The 22,057-nt window shown below is 44.6% G+C and overlaps 1 protein-coding gene across 1 annotated transcript in view; it reads left to right on the plus strand.

Annotated features, from left to right (window-relative positions):
• JAM3 (junctional adhesion molecule 3) overlaps positions 1-2,847 on the plus strand; it is an 81,482-nt gene extending 78,635 nt beyond the window's left edge. The window contains exon 9 of the mRNA XM_088457046.1: positions 993-2,847. Within this exon, the coding sequence (XP_088313172.1) occupies positions 993-1,028 (36 nt within the window). The 3' untranslated portion in view covers positions 1,029-2,847. The remainder of the gene's footprint in view (positions 1-992) is intronic.
• The last annotated feature ends 19,210 nt before the right edge of the window (positions 2,848-22,057 follow it).

Genomic DNA, 22,057 nt, shown 5'->3' on the forward strand with positions numbered 1-22,057 from the left:
GTAGGAGTGTCTGCCGGTACTGTGTGCTGTACATTGTGTAGGGGTGTCTACCGGTACTGTGTGCTGTACATTGTGTAGGAGTGTCTGCCGGTACTGCCTGCTGTACACTGTATAGGAGTGTCTGTCGGTACTGCGTGCTGTACATTGTATAGGAGTGTCTGCCGGTACTGCGTGCTGTACATTGTATAGGAGTGTCTGCCGGTACTGCGTGCTGTACATTGTGTAGGAGTGTCTGCCGGTACTGCGTGCTGTACATTGTGTAGGAGTGTCTGCCGGTACTGTGTGCTGTACATTGTATAGGAGTGTCTGCCGGTACTGCCTGCTGTACATTGTATAGGAGTGTCTGCCGGTACTGCGTGCTGTACATTGTATAGGAGTGTCTGCCGGTACTGCGTGCTGTATACATTGTATAGGAGTGTCTGCTGGTACTGCGTGCTGTACATTGTATAGGAGTGTCTGCCGGTACTGTGTGCTGTACATTGTATAGGAGTGTCTGCCGGTACTGTGTGCTGTACATTGTATAGGAGTGTCTGCCGGTACTGCCTGCTGTACATTGTATAGGAGTGTCTGCCGGTACTGCGTGCTGTACATTGTATAGGAGTGTCTGCCGGTACTGCGTGCTGTACATTGTATAGGAGTGTCTGTCGGTACTGTGTGCTGTACACTGTATAGGAGTGTCTGCCGGATTGTGCTGTTTACACTGCAGGGTGACACGGGAACGAACCGTGCCCATCCCTGCAATCTACCAGTGTTGGATCCCTGGGTCACTGGACCCGGGTGAATCCATTTACACTTACAAAAATCCCAGATTGATGCGCGTTCACGTGCAAAATCCCGTAACTATCATGCCAGTGTAAAGGGGTTTGCTTAGTACCTCAGTCAATATGATTTAACCATCTCAACTCCAGCATCGATATCCTTAAAACCTGGCCTGTAATGGCAGAGTTTGTGAACTTCTAGACTAGACTAATCTGGATTCTTCTATCTTCCAGGGAGATTTCAGACACAAATCCTCGTTTGTCATCTAAAAAAAAAATGGCGTGGACAAGGGACTTTGAAAAATCCACCTTCCCCTGCCAGAAAACAGATTGCACTGCACAGGGCGACGAGCACACATCAGAATGGACCCTTTACATGTTTTGCCAAAGTATAACCAGTCCGCCCTCAGCTGGAACACGAGACGGGAACCTTTGTGGCCGGAAGAGACTGCGGAACTGCTGATTAAGGGACACAAAATACAGTATTAACAAGATCACTGCCAAATACAGGTTTTTGTTTTTTAAGCTTACAGAAAACCTTGTTCTGCCAGAAATAAGACCTCAATACAGTGTTTTTTTTTATAAGGAAATTACAAGGAGCTTTTTAACGGGATTTCTTTTCCCCGCCTTTATTTTACCTTTTAATCCAAACACCAAAGCACAGAAGGCTCCCGTACTAATTTTGTTTTTCGAATGTGTTTTTTGAATGCCCTGTGAGCAGAAGGACGCCTGTCAATGCTGACTCTCTCAGGCACGGACGGGGTTAAAGGGGGTTTTCTTGAACCTATGACTACTTAACAGAGATTTCTATTTAAATGTAAATAGTTTTTTAATTTGTTTATTTTTGTCCTCCAGTCCTTGATGGTGATAATCGATTTCACTGTTTGTTAGGATTCGGGTTCCGTCTGGAGAGCGCTTCCTGTGGAATAGACTTGCTTAGAGCAGCAGTGATTTAGTAAATGGTAAAGACACGTGAACTCCCCTGCAATGTTTAGATTATATTTTGTGTACGCAGTGACCTCACAACAAGCTGGTCCTGATATCATCTGTATATTATTTGGCAGCAGGGTGCTGGCACAAGCTATTTCCAGTATTTTGTATTCTTCCTTTGATACGTTCAATATTGTTTCATTGCGTTATTTTTATACGTGTAAGTTTGGAATTAGTGCATCATACTGTACAGAACAGACGTATGACCGTGCAGACGGGAGGGGAATGATGCTGCAGGCGTTAGAGAACTTTTTCCTTCTATAGATGTGTCTGTACTTAGCTTTGCCGAAGTCGCGCCAAGGACCACTCTTACACAACGCCACGGGCCGCTCTCCATACTGCAATGCAGAGAGCAAACGCCAGTGTGTGCTTGTAACCTGCCAGCTGTCCCAAAAGATTCCTGCTTGCAAATCCGTGCAAAGAAAATCCAAAAATTTGCAATAGATTAGCAAAAAAAATTAAATAAATCAATAAGACTAATGGTGCGTGCAGACAGGATGATCGATAATCACATCGTTGTTCGATCTCCCGGGTGTGCTGGACGATCGATATCGATCATCCAGCACACCGCCAACTCACCAACAACTATAGCGATCCGAGATCAACGATCGTGGGTCCCTATAGTAACCTTGTCGATATCGACCAGGTTGGACTGCATGCACGGGCGATGGTCGATAACGACCATACGTGCCCGCGCATCGCAGGTCGTTGGGCACCAAAAAATGCAGGATATGAACGATAACGATATGATCGATATCGTCCATGTTAATCGTACTGTGTGTACGCACCTTAACAATGTGGCTAAAAGCGGAAGATCAATGATCTAAGACGTATGTGGCAAAATTGCTAATCTGGTTTTTTTTTTTGCGCTAATTTAATTCTAATCTCTTGTTGTTTTTTGTGTGAATTTTTGCAATTGAAAGTGCTATGTTTTTATACGGCCATGGTAACAGCAGTGTCTGTCTGAACATATGTATTGCTAACATATACGCTACAGGTTCGCAAAATGGAGCACGCCACCTGGCGCTATTCTATTGAATATGTCGCACCGAGAGCAAAGCTGAGTAAAGACTCATCTGTACGCCCAGTGTAGCATTTTGTGGGGGGGAGGGGGGGCGATTTATTTATATGCAATGTGCCGTTTCTGAACAGCATATCGTGTCCAGCACACGCCCTTAGGGGTGCGCAGCAGAATTTGCGATGTTGCGGGTACTGAATTAGAGCGTCTGTGCCAAGTGATGCTTCGTGGCACATCCCTCCGAAATTTAATTTCCCCCTTTCATTGTTTTCTCTTTCTCAGAGAATGAGAACCAGTGACTGAGACACTTACCATGCATTGATAGGTTTCAGGAAAGGGACATCATTCAAAACCTGTTATTTGTCACCATATAGAATTTGCAATAAGAGATTGTTTTTTGTTAACAATAGTACAGTGAGACCCCTAGTGGTCACATTTGAAAAGGCAACGTGGGCTTAGTTCTAAATTACTAATATTTTAATTTTATATTCTCAAAAGTCTAAGCTACTTTTAAGAACAATAATCTAAAAAGTAGAAGGCAGGGAACTAAAGCAATCTGCGGTGATTGTGAGTTTTAGTGTAAAATGTTACACATATAGATTACAGTTTAACAGAAATCCGAAACCTGACAGTTTTGCTACATGACAATTGTGTTCTAGTTGTGAAAGTATGAAGCTCACTTTGAGCTTGCACAAGCCAATGGTCATCAGTCAGGCCTCCTACGCTGCCCCTGAGCTAAATGCACAGGGTATATTTCTGTGTTATTGGAGAATGGGAATTCAGTACACAAAGGAAGTCACAGAGGATTTATATACTATCATCAAACTAAACCTCAGAGCCTTACTTTAGTTAAATGATTGATGTCTAACACCAATGCTGCAATATTTCATTTATACACCTGCCCATTTATGAAAATGGGCCACCAGGTAGCTGGATAGACTCTGATCTAATTTCCTTTTCTAAACTGGAAGGCAAAAGACCTTGCCACATGTAACCTGTAATAGTCTGCGAGGTCTGGGCATCATCGAGTGTCCCGCTGTCTGTCTAGTCACTAGATTTAAAAGCTGCATTTTTTTCTTTGTTTTGTATTTTTTATTTTTTTATTTTATGGCAAAAGCAGATTGGTTTTTGCCTTTAATACAGATTCCTGCCTTTTGAATCTAGCGGCTACATCGCTGAAATCTCGCTGTTGCCCACTACCCGCAGAATCTTACATTTGGGCCACAGTCTGCTGTTGGTTGACATCTATTTTGCCGAAAATATTCTTCAATCTATCGATACATATTCTTGTTCACAAAAGGGTATTTCTGCCTCCGAACATGACACAAGACTCTAGTTACTGACTTACTGTCCACTACGTCACAGGTCTCTATAGAAAGTCGGTACCATATGTTTATTATTAAAACATGGGTTTAATCCTAACTGATGTACCTGACTACATTTCAGGGTCAATTTACTAAGATGGGAGTTCTATTTAAAAAGTGATATTGCCCATAGCAACCAATCAGATTCCAGGTATTATCTTCTAGAAGGTGCTAGATAAATGAGTAGAATCTGATTGTTTGCTATGGTCAACATCACTTTTTAAATAGAACTCCCATCTTAGTAAATGTACCCCTTTTGTCTCCTTACATACATACATGCAACTTGTAGGTAGGGAATGGTTGAACATGATCCACACCCGGATTTTGACATGTTACATGATTGCCTAATGGTAATGTTTCCTGTTCGGTGTCGCTTGCGGTTGCCCTAATTCCAGAGTCCCTGGAAGTATGATAAGTTGGATAGAATGGATGACATAGCCCGCAGTGCTGAGGTCTCATTATTGCAATCAACGTGACTTATAATTAGTGTGCATTTTAGCATCCTGTCACAATCAGTGTCGCTCTCTGCTCTGGTGCTTCTAGCACGCTCTGGTCTGAATCTCAGCAGTTTGTTGCATCAACTGTGTGTGCTAGAAGCACCAGAGCAGACGACAGCCCAGGCAGGTAAGAGGAACTGCACGGGTTATGACAGGTGCAGGGTGCTAGAATGAAGGCTAATAATGACTTGTCTGAAGAGTATCATTAAATTGAAATGAATGTCTTTCTTCGGGAGTAACCGTCCTGCAATGAATACAGGTGGAGCCAGACTTAAATACTGTTTATTCTGGCAGGATAAAGGTATCTGTGTTCCCAGGCCCAGCTGGCCCTGGAGCTTTCAGGAGTCAAGCCACAAGCAATAATCGTAGGAATGAGGTCAGCAATGGCTGAAACCACACACTGACCAATGGGCAGGCGTAGGACAGGATCATAGAGAGACAGGACAATGGTCTGGGCCATCTGTAATAAGATTGAAAGCAGAGCTCAGCTACAAAGAGTAACAGGAGATGGGAACTGGCGCGTCATGGGGAACAAATAGTGGGAGTTAATGATCTGGCACTGGTTACATGTAAGCCCACCGGGATTATGTTACAGCTGGAGGTGGGTGGCGGGAGATCTGCACAGAGCATGCTTGGGGACTTTTCATTACTGTACAGAACATTTTCAGAGACTTAGGGGTCTATTTACTAAGCAGTGTTAGGAGACAGAGTGAAAAGTGATAAGAAAGTGATAAGGTGCCAGCCAATCAGCTCCTAACTGTCATTTTTCAAACACAGCCTGTGAGATGACAGTTGGGAGCTGATTGGCTGGCACCTTATCACTTTCTTATCACTTTTCACTCTGTCTCCTAACACTGCTTAGTAAATAGACCCCTTAATCTAAATAGTAACCAAAGTTCACACTGAGCACACTGGGGAACTTACACGTGTATTCTCAGGATCCTGACACCTGCACACTGTGGGGTAGTCTCCTATTGTTCATATTAAAGTGTTGGTAAAATGCTCGGTATTCTTTAATTTTATTTTATTTTTTTAGTATAGATAAAAATCGTTTACTCTGGAAAAAAGTAAATTTACTCTGCAGTTATCTCCCCTAAGATAGATAGTTATTTAGTATCTATTCATCCGTCTATGGGTATTTCTTTTGTCAGATATTTAGCAAACCCTTGGGAACGCGTAAGACGTGGCAGGCGGGTAATATTATTTTGGAAGGGGTGCACACAACTGATGTTTGAGGAAGAGCGAAAACCCGGCAGAGACTTTTTATATAATTTAACACGTCGTAACTCAGAGACAATGGGTTTTGGGTTTTTTGGGAGAGTTTGTAGCAAAACCATATTACAAAACTGCACGAGCTGTAATGGATGTATAGGAGACCTGACCCCGCTGTTCAATAGGATAGGCCAATTCTTATTACATATACTATATATAACACTTCTGGTGGCTTGCGCCAGCACTGTGTAATATGTATGACATAAAAGCACAATTACACACACACATATGGAACCCTCAATAGTCTACAGACTCTAGAATTTGCTCTGGTTTATACTTTTTACCTTTTATGGGACCAAACCTATTCCTGTATTTTATGGTTTCAAGTTAGCCTCAAATCACATAGCTCCCCACCTGCTGTTTTATTACAGTCATATTACAGTGGTTAACTTTCCTCACGTGCCGGCCCGCTGGTAACTGGATAATTAATCTGCCAGTCCGTTTCCCTTTTATACACCATTTCAGATATCCTGAAAACATGACCACACTTGCAGTGACAGTTAAGAGACTATGGGACAGGCTGGGAGACATTAATGCTCCCAGGGCAAGTATCCTATAGGGCACATGGCACTTTGTGTATGAATTTGGGGAGGAGGTTGGGATACTGCTAGGAATTGGGTCATTTTAGGCTAAGATATAGGATTTGTGCTAATATTAGGATAATATAGGAATTACCATTTAGTCTGTAAGGCAGATGTAATATTCAGTGATCTTATCCTGTGTGATCCTTGACATGGGAGATTTTTTAGAGCCTATCCTGTCCAGGATCCAATGCTAGGACGTTTAATGACGCACTCAGGGCAATTACTGCATTAAACCCCTCTAATAAAATACACCTGGTAAATATGCCCAAACAAAAAATGACATGCAGAAGTATCTGGGTATGGAAGTTCCACAAATGCAGTGGAGACCAGGTTTGCTGACTACATAAGGAAATCGTTTAGTTGTTAAAACATCGTCATTGCTGGAATGGGTAAATGATACAGTAAATATATTTTATTCCCCTCTGCAATAGGAAATGTCCATCTTTATGGAACTGTTCCCCTGTCTTATCGAAACGGTCTTTAAAGCGATGCGGACGTATGGGTTCCTCTGCATTGATCCTAGCCCACACTGCTGTGCCATCTGCCAGGGTACACACGGCATTGATCTGAATACTGGTCATGGTGCTCTGGTGTGGGTGGATGGATACGATCCCCCTCCCTCCCGAGACAAAGGATTCATCATCAGTTTCAATGAACTCTGCTTGACTGTATCTAATGGCTCTGCCGGGGTCTATTGCCTAAAGAGAGGGAGGGGGGGGGAGTCCACAGTAGGGGGAAATTTCCATTAAGCAACGCACCATACATTAGGTCATTGTATTTTCTATGCTGTACATTTAACTGCTGTACTATTATTAAAGTGTTTGATTTCACTGGTTGTGGATTTATGTTGCGTACTCATTTAACGCATATATTCTATAGCACATTTCACGACACCGGTCATTATAAAATAACCCTGACTGCCTTGTATTTGTCACCGACACCTATAGCGAGGGGAATTCAATTCTCCGCAATGTGCTGTTGTACATATTACCTCTTATTACAGGAAGGAATCTTGGCTAAGTTTCCTGTGCACCTTAATGTGATGTAGGGAACAGCAAGAAAAGACTGCAGCTGATAGGGGGCCCAACTCGGGTGACCTGGCATACCCTAATGTATATTATTGTATTATTTATGTGTGTGTGTGTGTGTATATATATATATATATATATATATATATATATATATATATATATAGTGTTCCCTCTAGCTCCGGCGGGAGGCAGGGCGCCGGAGCTAGAGAGGGCATGCCCGTGCGTGTGACCGAGAAGGGGGCGTGGTCATCGAAAAGGAGGCGTGTCTATAAGACGCGTCCCCTTTTCGTCACTCTTGGGGGCGTGCCCGGCACTTACGGACACGCCGGGCAGATCCCAAGCCCTGCAGACAGGGAGAATAGATGCCGGGTGTCTATTCTCCGGTGGTGACCGGGTCACCGCACATTTCTTCACCCGCGGGACCCTGCGACCCGCGGGTGAAGACGGTTCCCGCAGGCTGTCAGGGCAGGGCGCTTTTTGCCCTCCTTCTGGAGGGCAGGGCGCTTTTTGCCTTCCAGAAAGAGGGCAGGCCGCCGCGCCCCGCTAAAACAGCCTAGCGGGAACGCTATATATATATATATATATATATATATATATATATATATATATTAATTATAGGGGGGGAATACCACACATGCTAATTAATCCCCTGGAGCTATTAAATTAGCCCCGAAGGCTGCACGTGACAGGGATATTTTTTCGGTGTATTATCAGACCCGAAAAGAAATGTCCAGTAAGTAACATGTTAACGTGTGATAGGATCCTGTTCACTCATAAGTTCCCTGAAGTTGTCACATTAATATGATACGCATTAAAAAGGGTCTCGAGTAAAAATGTGCTCTAATTGAATAGCCTTCAGCGATACACCCTTTTTCACACCCATTAAATTTACGTTTCTAATTGAATTCCGCCCATAGAAAGAATTCTATGGGAGGGAGGGGGGTATAATGTCTATTAGTATGGAATAGTGAGGGAGGCGAGAAAATGACAATGAAAGCACAGTATCCAGACCCTCTGTGATGCCTGGCCGTCCTCCCTGCTTGCCTGCCAGCTGGGACAGCCCCAACAAACTTGTTTAAACTGCGGAACTTATCCTCAGTGCTTGACTGTTCCTGGGCTGCCCAGCCCTGCCATCTAATGGAAGTACGAGGGGGTGGGAGTAAGGAAGTGGAGGGACGGATCAGCACAAGACTAATCTGAGCTCCGAATGTAAAAGGGAGGCTGTTACCTGGAGAGGGGCCAAACAGCAGGAAGGCCAATAAGTGGGCGGCACCAATTGGCAGAAAAAAAAAAGACACCTTGCTAAAAACTGGAGGCCTGAATGGAAGCCTCGGCCTAGCTCTACCCACGCATACGCCAGTGCGGCCCCCACCAACTAAGGTGACAGGAGCTCTACCGGATCTGTCCTTTTTAAGAGTGTCTATTTTTACAGGTGTCTAATGCGATCTCTACGAGGAGACAGATGTTTTGATACAAACTTTGAAGGGAAGTTGTTTTCAAATTAATTTAAAATATCATAAACCCTGCCTCGTAAATCAATTAAAATATTGGTACACCGCACCCTGAGCAATCCTGGGTTACACTGTAAGACTGAACAAGCCTTTTACACCAGACCAAGGAGTCTATGAGGGGAATTCCATATGAAACGTAAACTTCGCTGTCGAAGTTTACGTTTCATATCGGAGATTTTACCTGGGATAAAGTATCGGGCGCGCGCCCGCTTATCCCCGTATTTTTTTGACACAGTTATCTTTTAAATGTCATTCCCAGGGGTGCAGGCTATTTTTTTTTTTAAGACTGCACCCCTAAACCCCAATTCTGCACTTTTTTTCGCCACCTATTCAGTGGTGAAAAGTTATCCCCGTTTTTTTTTCAAAAACTTTTCGAACCTGTGAAAAGTCTTTGAAATTGAATACAGTGTAAAACTAAAACCTGCGATAATGACGTCATAGGTGCGATATTAACGCAAAAACTGTTTTCGCTCCCATATTGAATACCCCTATATGTATCAAAGCTTGAAGAGAGAGAAAATTGTGAGAGAAAAAGTATTAACCAATAAGCTCCTAACTGTCATTTTTCAAACACAGCCTATAAGTTAGAAGCTGATTGGTTGGTGATTTATCTCACAATTTTATCAACCATCAAGCTTTGATACATAGGCCCCATGAAAGCCACTTTACGATATTTACATGCATGGGAAAAAATGGTCACTGTCTTGGAAAAAATAATCTTCATTTTTAGTTACCTCTCAACCACAGGTCTTTCCAAATGTAAACCTTGACCACTGGTAAAGCCAAGGAATTGCCAGCCTACATTGCATCCTTTACCCAGTTTCAATACGTATCTGAATCCCTCACAAGACTTTCACAAAGGGAAACACTGGATACAATCCCACCATAGAAAAGACTCGCCATTGTAACCTTCACACTCCACCTGCTCTAACTTGAGATCACAAAGAAGTTATTATAACATTCTGGTATAGATACATCCTGTCCCTTAATGGAGTCAATGTATTATCATGTCTACAAATAGAATGATAGATAAATCATTCAAAGGAAGCGCATAAAATTAAACAATGTATGCAGATTTGTAAATCAAAACCATATAAATAATGTACTGTGAAAAATGCATTATTATGTTTAATACATTTAAATTACTACTTACCCCTCAGTCATCCAACCCGCCTGCTACTATCTGTGCACAAGATCTTGCTTCCTATTTCAAGAACAAGATTGCTAATATCCGAAATGAAATGGTATGTACTTCCTCAGCCAGGGTCTTGTTCAATTCCCTACCTGAACTCAGTGGCACGTTCTCATCATTTGACCCCACTAATGAAGATGAAGTATCTACACTCTTCTCATCCTCCTACTCTACTACCTCTCCTCTTGATCCTATACCCTCACATATCAGTAAAGCTCTGTCTCCTGTGCTCATTCCACACTTAACTAAAATCTGTAATCTCTCTTTCTCTACTGGTATCTTTCCATCACTGTTCAAACATGCAGTGATCACTCCCATTTTGAAAAAAAAAAATTCTGACCCTGACTCTCAAATTACCGTCCTATCTCCCAGCTACCTTGCCCCTCCAAGCTACTGGAGAGACTTGCCTACACTCGCCTTACACACTTTCTTAACACCCACAACTTATTGGACCCACTTCAGTCTGGCTTTCGTTCCCAACACTCCACTGAGACAGCACTGACTAAGGTAGTAAATGATCTGGTCACTGCCAAGGCTAAAGGCCATTATTCACTTCTAATTCTTCTAGATCTCTCAGCTGCCTTTGACACTGTTGACCACTCTCTTCTCATAAAAACACTACAATCCCTAGGTCTTCAAGACACTGCCCTTTCTTGGTTCTCATCCTACCTATCTAATCGATCTTTCACTGTTTGCTTTTCTGATTCTACCTCCACTTCGCTACCGCTATCGGAGTACCACAAGACTCAGTATTAGCTCCTCTGCTTTTCTCAATCTATACCACCTCTCTTGGCAAACTAATCTGCTCTTATGGTTTTCAGTATCATCTGTACGCGGACGATACTCATATTTACCTATCCTCCCCAGATTTGTCACCATCTGTGCTGGTCCGTGTCACTGACTGTCTCTGCCATTTCATCTTGGATGACAACTCGACAATCAACCCCACCCCACAAGCTTGCTGCCTAGGTGTCATCCTTGACTCCGAACTGTCTTTTGTTCACCACATTTAATCTGTCTCTAAATCCTGCTACATACATCTAGAAAACAAAATTCGACCATATCTTATGCAAGAAACTCTAAAAACTCTAATCCATGCACTCATTATTTCCCGCATTGACTATTGCAACAGTCTCCTTATTGGTCTTCTCACAAACGGGCTCTCCCCACTACAATCCATTTTGAATGCAGCTGCGAGGCTGATCTTTCTCACCAAATGTTCAGTGTCTGCTGATCCACTCTGTCAGTCCTTCCATTGGCTGCTGGTCTTCTATCGTGTTCAATTTAAAATACACATAAAGCTATTAACCAAACCACACCAACATACATCTCTTCACTTATCTCAAAGTATCTTCCAACCCGACATCTCCGCTCTGCACAAGAACTGCATCTCTCATCCCCGCACATTACTTGTTCCCATGCACGTTACAGGACTTTTTGGGGGCTGCACCCACCCTGTGGAATGCCCTCCCACGCACAATAAGACTTTCCACTAGTTTTCAAACGTTCTCTGAAAACTCACCTCTTCAGACAAGCTTATCAGATTCCGGGACCGCCCACCTAACCTTTTATAGCTCCCTATCTAACTCCCTTCTTATAGTAAACACCTATCACATCTTCTCTTTCTTCAGTTTAACATCCTTCTAACCCTAGGCCAATTTTCCTGGGAGATTGGATTATACAGCCCACCAAGAACATCTGCAATCGGGCTGGACCAATTTGCAATATGTAGCACTTATCCTTGTGTATCAACACCTATTTCCCTATAGATTGTAAGCTTGCGAGCAGGGCCCTCTTACCGTTATGTATGTATGTATGTATGTCTTTTACAACCCAGTTAAATGTTGATTAAAATTGTAAAGCGCAACTTAATTTGCTACGCTATATAAGAAACTGTTAATAAATAAATAAAATAATTATTATTTATAAATACCCCCTGAGAAGACTTGAATCCCAGCAGAAAATCTGATATTAGTCAGATAGAATAATCAGTCCTTCATGGAAAATATTGTTCCTCTATGTACAGCATTTATCCTTTGGAGGAGCGCGGGACATCAATGCACCCCCTTATTGAAGACTTCTAATCACGAGTGCCAAATGTTATCCAGTATATTTTGGTGCACGGTCCTTTAAATTATCTGGACTCAATAGAACAGTCCAGCCAGTGCTATACTACACCTCCCCTGTAGTTGGATACCGACTGTGTGACTATATGTCTGGCTGATCTCTTACCCCATCCGGGGACCGGCGCTGTGGTCTCGGGGTTCCACAAAGCAGCACTTGGGAGAGAGAGCGCGGCAATCCTTAATACCAGCAGATACTGCAAGCGCCGGATTCTCTCTTTATCAGTTTGCGCAGCAGTAATTAAAATGGAGTGCACCAGTTTTCCTTGTTCTAACAGACAGGCAGAAAGGCACTTTTGCAGTTTCCAAAGTGGAGTAACAGAGGGAAAAACAAGGACACCTTAACCGGTTTCTCAGCCAATACTGAAGCCTGTTTCCTCAGAGGGTTTTCTCCCAATTCTCTTTCAGGTGAGGTAAAAATACCTCTAAAGGTGCATACACACAACGATATTTTGAACCCTTATCGATAATGATATCGTTTATCGTTGAAAAAAATCGTTCATGCACGTTCACGTTTGTAGTTCATTCTGACTGACCAACTCAACGATTTTCATTAAGGGAATATACAAAAATCATTTGTAGTTCAAAAAAATCGTTCTTTACACTTTAAAAAAATCTGACAGATAATCTGACAGAAAATTGTTGGTAACAAAATCGTTGGTAACAAAATCGTGTGTGTATGCAGCTTTACAATTAATCCCAGTCAAGTAAATCATTAAAAAACACCTGTACATAGGTTAAAAAAAGGACTTTTAGTATTTCCTCATGACCATCAGAAGTTAAATACCTTACTCGTTATCAAAGTAAAAAACATCTATAAAAACAATAATCTCAAAAAGATATATATCAATCACCTTTTTGAGCTAATATATATATCAAAAATTTATAGTAAGAAAATAAATATAGCATCACTTAGAAAACAGCTTTATTACAACTTTTTCTTTAGTTATTATCATAGACATTAAATATGTGATTAATTGGCTCAATCCTTCGTAGATGTATGGGGGCCTTTAGCCATAACTTTGCTATGATTTGCCTCTCGCATAATAGGTATTGGACAGGCTATTAGAGCAGCATTAGAGAAAGCCTAATCTCCAGTGACGTGCGGTGAGGTAAAAGCACGCGAATGCTAGCATAAGCATGAGAGGAGATAAGCACCCTGTTTTTTATTGTAGCAGTACTGGTTAGAACTGGGTTTGTGGTCGCAGTCATGTTATTGGTTTTTGTATTGAGTCAATCAGAGTTTGACAGTCTATCAGGGACCTGTTTAGGCGGGCTCTGTTTAGGGTTATCAGTGCACTGGGAGGAGTCAGCTTCCTCTTTTCCAGTTGTGATCTCCTTTGGGATAAGTACCTCAGTAACTCAGTGTCATAATATTTATTCATTATTCTTGCCACTGCTTGTTTTTACCTTCATTTACTATCCCATATATATTCTGCCTCTCCTATCTTGCATCTCCTCTATTATTTTCATCCCACCCGTGTATCCCACCCCACACGCTCCTCACATCCCTCTGCCGGCTCTTTCCCCTCTGCATTTACTTGATAACCCCCCTCCTGTGCCCCATCCATTATGCTGCGTCCGCGCCGCAATGCTCCCCCCCCCCAGCGGCTGGTCGATGCAGCCAGGCTGCTTGCGGTGTCCACCGCCTCTCCTTGCCCGCGCGTGTGTGATCCAGGGCGCTGGCGGCGGCCGCTTACAGCGCGGGCCCCGGCGTCCTCGCGCCTTCACCGTAGGGCCTCCAGGTTTGGCTGGCCCGCGGTGGGGGCCCTGTCTTCAGGAGCCCCTCAGTCTCCAGGGTTTGGCGGCGGGAGCGTGTCGCGGTCACCGCGGCTCCCGCCGTTGGCCCTGCCCAGCAAACAGCGGCGGCCATTTTATATATGCAGTGCCTCTAGCCTTGGCAGCCGCCTCTCCTCACACACGCGGGGCACGTGCACTGCACCCGCGCGCGTGTCCTCCGGGCCGGCGGCACCCGCCGTGCCCGGCGCATTTGTTAGTGCACCCGCTCTGTCCCCATCCAGCCGGCAGGGGTGGCTGGTGCGAGCGGGTGCTGCATCAGGCCCCCCCCGCTCACCAGCCGCTTCCACGGGGCCGGGCAGCGCGGTGTCCTCAGACACTGCGCTAAGCCCCGCCCCCACAAGTAGCGGGCGCCATTTTAGGTGCCCGAGCCCCCATAGCCACAAATGGCACCGCAGGGCGCGCGCACTGGACCCGCGCGCGTGTCCTCCTGGCCGGTGACACCCGCCGCGCCCGGAGCGATGGTTAGTGCACCCGCTCCTTCCCCATCCAGCCTGCAGGCATGGCTGATGCGAGCGGGTGCTGCATCGGGCCCCCCCCCCCCGCTCACCAGCCGCTTCCATGAGGCCGGGCAGCGCGGTGTCCACAGACACTGCGCTAAACCCCGCCCCCACAAGTAGCGGGCGCCATATTAGGTGTCCTGAGTCCCCGTTGCCGCAAATGGCACCGTGCGGTGCGCACACTGCACCCGCGCGCGTGCCCTCTGGGCCGGCGACACCCACCGTGCCTGGAGCGCTGGTTAGTGCACCTGCTCCTTCCCCATCCAGCCTGCAGGCATGGCTGGTGCGAGCGGGTGCTGCATTGGGCCCCCCCCCCTGCTCACCAGCCGCTTCCATGAGGCTGGGCAGCGCGGTGGCCTCAGACACTGCGCTAAGCCCCGCCCCACAAGTAGCGGGCGCCATTTTAGATGGCCTGAGCCCCCATAGCACTCAAATGTCACCCTCCACTGCTCCAGGAGCGGGGAAGGTTTTTTGCTGCTGACCCCTGCCAATGGGCACCCCCCTTTTCCAGGGGTCAGCTACTTGCCAGCACAGCTGGGTTGAGCTATTCACCAATGAGCCACATTGCCATGGACAGCCATCATAGTGATTCAAACTGCAATACCCCGTTAATCCAGCAGTTCTCATACCCAGGTTTAACCCCTTTTACCACCAGTCACCAGCGTTCCCATCAGCGGTTTGGCCCACCATAAATTTTCAATAGGTATTGCCCCGCCCGCTGCACAGTGGTCCCCATATTTTGGTCAGGGTTTTAGCCAGCAGACACTTCCGCCTGCCCTTCCTGTCTTTTCCCAGCGATTTATTAACCCTCAATTGCCCCATGCTCTGGGCCATTATGTACCGCAGGTGCTACACCCTTCGTGTGATCAGTAGTTTCTTTCCACTTCGGCCGTACATAACCCTTACCCATAATTTATCTAGCAGGTGCCCAGGGACATTTTTACAGCCGAATCTCACCCTACAGCCCCCCTTGCCTCTGGTCCCGCCACCTGGCAGGCCTTCCACCCCTCCGCACCCCACCCAAATTCATCCACATCCCCCTCTGTCTGCCCGAGCCGGAACTCCCATCCCTGTTGCTTTTCAGCTTCAACTTTGTCCATTACTAATGTTGATGTCCCCAGTTCGCAGAGCATAGTGTCACCAGCGTCTTTGGCTCCTGCTGCCAATGTCACGGAGGATGTTCCGGCTTTATCGATTCAAGTCGTGGTGGGCACATCTCACAGCGCGGGACAGGAATCAGTTTCCACGGTCGGCGCCGCTACCTCATCGACGTCTGGAGCAGGTGAGATCACTTCGCCACATAACACTGCCACGTCATCACACTCTGAAGTCTCATACGATTCATCTAGCTCAAGCGAAAAACCGCACAGGCTCACGTGTTATTTTGTTCAAAAAAAAAAAGGGGAAGCATAAGAGCACAAATAGATTCCGTAGTTATGCAGACAGCACGGTTCCGGATGCATCAGGTGATGCAGTTCATTGCTCTAATACTGCGTTTTTGCGGGGGTTAGATAGGTGTGTTAAGAGGTTTTTATTGAGGGTTTAGTTTGCCCGTTGTTCGTCCAATTTTTTGTTTCGGCCAAAGGAACATTAAGTCAGCTAGGGATTAACCAGTGGTTGTGAGGAAAAAATCGTTTCCCCTTCGGGTGTTGTTCCTAAAAGGAGGCCGGTAAATTACGGTTGATCCAACACCTGTTCTATCCGGAGGGAGAGTCCGTTCACGACGCTCTAGATCCAGGCGAGTGCAGCGTCATTTATCAATCTGTTGAGGATGATCTACGGTGGGTGCACAAATTCGGTGAGGGAGCCCCATTGGCGAAGAGTGACAGAGTCCGTTTTCAGGCTGATTCTTTCAGATACAATGGTTTCAAAATTGATGCGTCATATTGTGTGGATAAGTGTTTGCCAATGGTATTCTCCATTTCCTGCTCCTTTTTCGAGTATTTCAGCTCTTTCCTACAGTGGTGCATTCAGCCAGGTTTAGGGCAGTCAAGTATAGCCCATTATTTAGATGAATTCTTATTGGTAGAGAGGGCCACAGCAGGCATAAACACTAATAAAAAATAAAAATAAAAAATAGTGAACTAGTTTGAATAGTGAACTCAAGATCGACATGCGCTTATGGTGCACTTTTTGCAGGATTTTAACAGGGTTTGGTTTTTGGTTGCCCAAGCCAGTGGGCTTTGGATTTTGGGGCCTTTTTTGAGGGTCAGTATTGCGCGGAGGCTTGGCCATAGGATTGGCGAGCTGCCGGTTTTACAAGCAATATGCTCCTCCTCGAGTTGTTCCCAATTGTAGTGGCCATAGAGATCTAGATGGCGCAGCTTAGTAATTGGAGCATAATTTTTCTGGTGTGATGGCAGACTCACTCTGGAAGCGCTGGCGACGGGTACCCTAAAGTCCTATACGGAAGCGTGGAACTCTTTGCTGGCTTTCATTAACAAAATAGATCAGGGTAAGAGTGTTGAAGGTAACAGGTTGCAGTTCAGTGGTTTTGGCATGAACAAGGACGGTCAATGTCCGGTGCTTTGGCAGGCACTTCATATTTTTCACAATTGCGTGTCTTGGTAGACCCAACTAAGTCATTTACTCTTTCCAAAGCTCTGAAGGGTGGGGCGTAAGAACAGGCGCATTCAGACGATTCTCGTAGGCCAGTAGGTACCAGTTTGTTAAGGAATAGCGGCCTGGCAGCGGCAGGTGCGGCCTTTAGAGATTATGAGGCGATGTTGTCAGTTTGGCATTTTTTTTTTTTTTTTTTAGCATTTTTCGGGGCGCTGCGTGTAGGTGAACTGGCAACTGCTAGTAAGAAGTCAGTGCGCACAGGAACTTTGTTGGAGAATGTGATTATGATATCGGACTCGATTTTTGCTGAAAATTCTGAGATCAAAGACCGACCAATTAGGTGGGGGACATTGGTAGTCAATTACTCAGCATCCGGACCCGAGCATATGCCCCGTGGCCATAGCTAAGCTTTACAACCAGCGGCGTCCGCGGAGGGGTTTGCAATGGCTAGTGCATGGGGATCTTGCGTTTTTTCAGTTCACAGCGATTTTTAAGCATTATTTGATAGCCCTTGATTTGCCGGTGGACATTATGGCGCACACTCATTCAGATTTGGTGCGGCCACTTGTGCAGCAGCAGCGGGTTCTTCCAGCGAGGCAATCAAGCGATTGGGTCGGTGGAAGTCTTCCGCTTATAAAGGTTATGCTAGAGGTGACAAGCTGCCTAAGGAGATAGCGCTTCAATGCGAGTTTGTTTTTTGGGAAACCCAGTGCCTTAAGCTACCCGCCGCTAGGGGAGATTGGAGCTCTTTTCACCTTTTGCCCTCAATGAGGTTTTGGTGTTGTTCACCTCCATCTGGGTCACTCAAACAACTCAGTTTTCCCTCCCTGGTTGGTGGTTAAAATGCTATGGTGTTTGAGCAGTACTGTTCCTTTAAAAACTTTTTCCTTACAGGTCGTGGTAGGGTACTTGATAGGGTGTGGATTGTGGGTCATTCATATGTGTATTGGGCTGGCAGGCACCCCCTTGCTCGAGAGACCCCCTGTAATGTCCGCTGGATTGGGGTGCGCGGTGTCAGATGGAATGGCTTTTTGACTCTTCTCTGGGATTCAGAGAAAAGATGGGGTGCCCCAGACTGCTTGGTCATCCATCTGGGAGGCAATGATTTGGGCGCGTGTAAAGGTGTAGAGTTCATCATTGCTATGAAGAGAGACTTGCAAATAATTGCTCAGCATTGGTCACAGGTTCAAGTTGGTTTGGTCTGAAGTGATTCCCCGTAGATTTTGGAGAGGAGAACAAGGAGGTGCAGCTTGAGAGAGAGTGAGGAGACAACTGAATGCTGCGGTGTCTTGTTCCGTGGAGAGTCTCGGGGCATGCTATCAAACACCCCCGTCTCCGCTATGAAGAGGTTGACTTCTATAGATCAGATGGAGTGCATTTGGTTGGGGAAGGTTTGATCTGGTTTGTATCCGTTCTTTTAGCTGGTATGGGCAGCAGTTAGCGGTCCTAGTTAGCTGGTGGCGGTACGTCGTCAGTGGACCCCGTATTTGGCGGAAAGCAGTGCTCCTCGGCGGCTCAATTTAGTGCAGCTGAACTTGGCTAGCATCCCCCCTTTGAGGAGGCGAGTCGGTCGCTGCCTTAGGGGAGGACCAGGTCTACATCTTATGGAGGGATCAGCACTTTGCTAGATTAAGGGGAGATGGTACTACTCGAGAGAGCTCGCACTTGGGGGTGGAATCTCCACCCCCATCTTAGTAATACATTCCGCTTATGGGCTGTAGCCGAGTTAGCACTGCTTTTTCGCCACCATGCTCGATGCTATTACAGATCAATTACAATTCAATTAAATAAATTTGGCTGCGACCTCTTTATTGCAAATCTATTCAGTTGTCAGTGTCGTTATTTTAGATGTTAAGTTTAAGTTAAGTATGGTGAAAATAATAAAACTATGGGTGACTTAATGGCTGGGGAGACACTGGTTAGTATCAGAACCAGACTTACACATACATATATGAGCCCGAGGGTTCATGTGGGCATTATACAAAGGTGCCGCAGTATATAGTGCTGGAAATTTAGTGTGTTTTGATCAGGGATGTGCGGAAAAGGTAGCCAGGGGAGGCAGTGCCTCACCTGTATACACTTTTTACTCCAGAGTTTTGACTATAAAAATGATTAGAATAATACAAAGAAGTTATTTATAATATTTTCTTTAAATTTTTCTTATTTTAATAGTCAAAACTCTGGCGTAACACTAAGTATAGGCCCCCATACATCAGTGACAGATCGTTGCGATTTAGCGATCCTGCAACCCAGCATCACAGGATCACTGATATCCAACATGTTGGATTTCACAGATATGCCGATCATCATCAATAAATGATCGTGATTGGCACATCGGTGAAATTTAACATGTAGAATTTCACAGATCCTGTGACATACCGCGGAACATTGGTGGTCGCCGGTCGGCATTTCTGACTGGTGGATCGGCGCTTCCAATCCCATCGCTACAGCATGACAATCCATTGCAGATGTATGGGGACCTTATGACAGGAAAGGCTCTGCCGCACCTGACCGCACATCACTGCTAATCTCCCTCCACACTCTCAAGTCAGTGCTAACGCTCACCAGAGACAATTGGCATAATATATTCTGCAGCAACATCTTCTCTCATTAAGTAGCGTAAATGATTATTATTAATATAATTTATATGGCGCCACAAGTGTTCCGCAGCGCCTTACAAAGTACATAAATAAGTAACCAACGACTTACAATGCAATACAAGGCAGGACATGGATAATAAACATTGCTACATTAGTGACCTTTACACCCACATAAGCAGCCAAGTGTTAGTTGCCCTAGTGGGGAGTAAGAGATAAATGAAATTACAGTAGGGAGAAGAACAAAAGGTTAGAGGGCCCTGCTTGTGTATATATATATATATGTATGTATATATATAGCTCTAACCAATATCTCGTAGCTTCGTAGCCCAAGATCAATAACCTACTGTAGACTAGGCAAGTTACTTTTCAGACTGGAGAACCAACCATCCAACGCAACCTAACTACATGCTCCGCAATTCACTTTCTTATTAGTTTCTGTATATTAATAGTTATGGTAAATTTATGTGATTTTAAATATTTTACATACAATGTTTATCCTGTAACAACATCTGCATCATACACATATTCCTCCCCTATCTCTCAAAGAAAGGGGAGGAATTTGTTCTACATAACCTTACATGTGAAATATCTTAGGCTAACAGAAGGCTGTCCATAAGCCTGAAGGGGATTAACCATGACGCTGGGATTGGTTTAGGTTAATGACATTTTTAGAGTTCTGATTAATTTTATGAGGAAGTAGGCAGGTTGGCTGGGCCATTAGGGAAGAGTTGTGGGAGTGGTTTATGGATTTGTGTTACTTTTAGCCAGTGTTCTAGTGAATTAGGCCTCTTTGCTTCTGATCTTCCCACCCACCGTCCCGATATTCTCCGTTGTCTGGTTTTTTTTTGGCTTTGTTGTTCCTGGGTTGGTTATTCATTGGATGTAAAAAGCAGCCCGTTGGTGGCATATTGATGCAATAGTTGGGCATACTCTCCATTTCAGTAAGGATTTGGCATTTACCACCCTGCCATGAGGCAGTAACATCACACTTTCGTGTAAATATCCATGCAATGTAATGCATTTAAGAATTCTGACTACAAGCTTGCGGTGTTGCTTTTAAATTGTTCAATTATGTCTTCTTATTAATGTTTTTTTGCACATATTTTTGCCTTTTTTCACTAATCTAAGTCACGCTTTATACACACACACACTTTTTTGTTTCTGTATCACTAATATTGTTTATTTTGTTACACAACAGTCTGGTGGTTCTTTATTAGATTGTGATTTGTGGATGTTTGAGACATGCTCAGGATTGTTGAGATTTTCTACACGCATGTCATCGAGGATATGTGATTTTTTTTTTTTTACAGACCTCTATTTGATTTGAGAATAATTGTACTGCTTTTCTAATGAGTGTTTCCTATATTTATATGGTGGTGATATATCTTTTAAAATTTGGGAACGATTAAAAGTTATGTTTTAACTGGGATCTCTAATCATATTGAGTGTGCCTCAGATATATATAGTATATAGTGTGTCAGAAAGGCATTTCCTTTTGCAGAACATTATACACCATTCTCTTTGATAAATCCTCCCTTGTGGGGGATGAAACGCATCAGATGTTGCACCCATACTGGATCCCCTATTACATTGGTCACTTTTGATCCCCTTGAACAGCTCACTTGGACCACTGTGAACTCTTTATTACAAACCTACAGACTTGGATTGCCGGTTACATGGAGCCGCATGGGGGAGCGGCTGTGCTTCCATCTGACGCCGGTCAGAATAAGTGGTGCGTCTGGAGCAGATGGCTAAACTTCTCTGTATTTTGGGTGGCCACCCCATCGCACTCTCTCTTCTGGGACTGTATGCATAGCCAGATATTCTGATAATTATACCCAGCCTATGGGCCAAATGTAATAGGGTGAGAGTTTAGAAAATGTGGGAGTTTAGCAGTGAACTCTCAAACTTTTTAAACTCACCCAATGTAATAGAGTCCGAGAACCTGCAAACTCATGGTTTTAGACTCAAAAAACTCTCACGATTTAAACTCTCATCCAGATGTTTTCCCATTTTGAAGATAAAACTCTCACATTTTCTAAACTCTCACCCTATTACATTTGGCCCTATATGTCAGATATTTTACTTTTTGGGATATTTTGTTCCTCATATATGGACTTCAACAGAAAAATTTGCCGAAGAGGAAATACCACTTGTCGAGTGGTTTGCAATAGAGATATTGATTGTAAAGGGGTCTCAGTATTATCGTGATTTATTAGTAACAATGATATAATTGCTTACATGAAAGCTGTACTCAT

The sequence above is a fragment of the Taudactylus pleione genome, unplaced genomic scaffold (genome assembly GCF_031769625.1).
Source record: "Taudactylus pleione unplaced genomic scaffold, aTauple2 ptg000734l, whole genome shotgun sequence".
Classification (NCBI taxonomy): domain Eukaryota; kingdom Metazoa; phylum Chordata; class Amphibia; order Anura; family Myobatrachidae; genus Taudactylus; species Taudactylus pleione.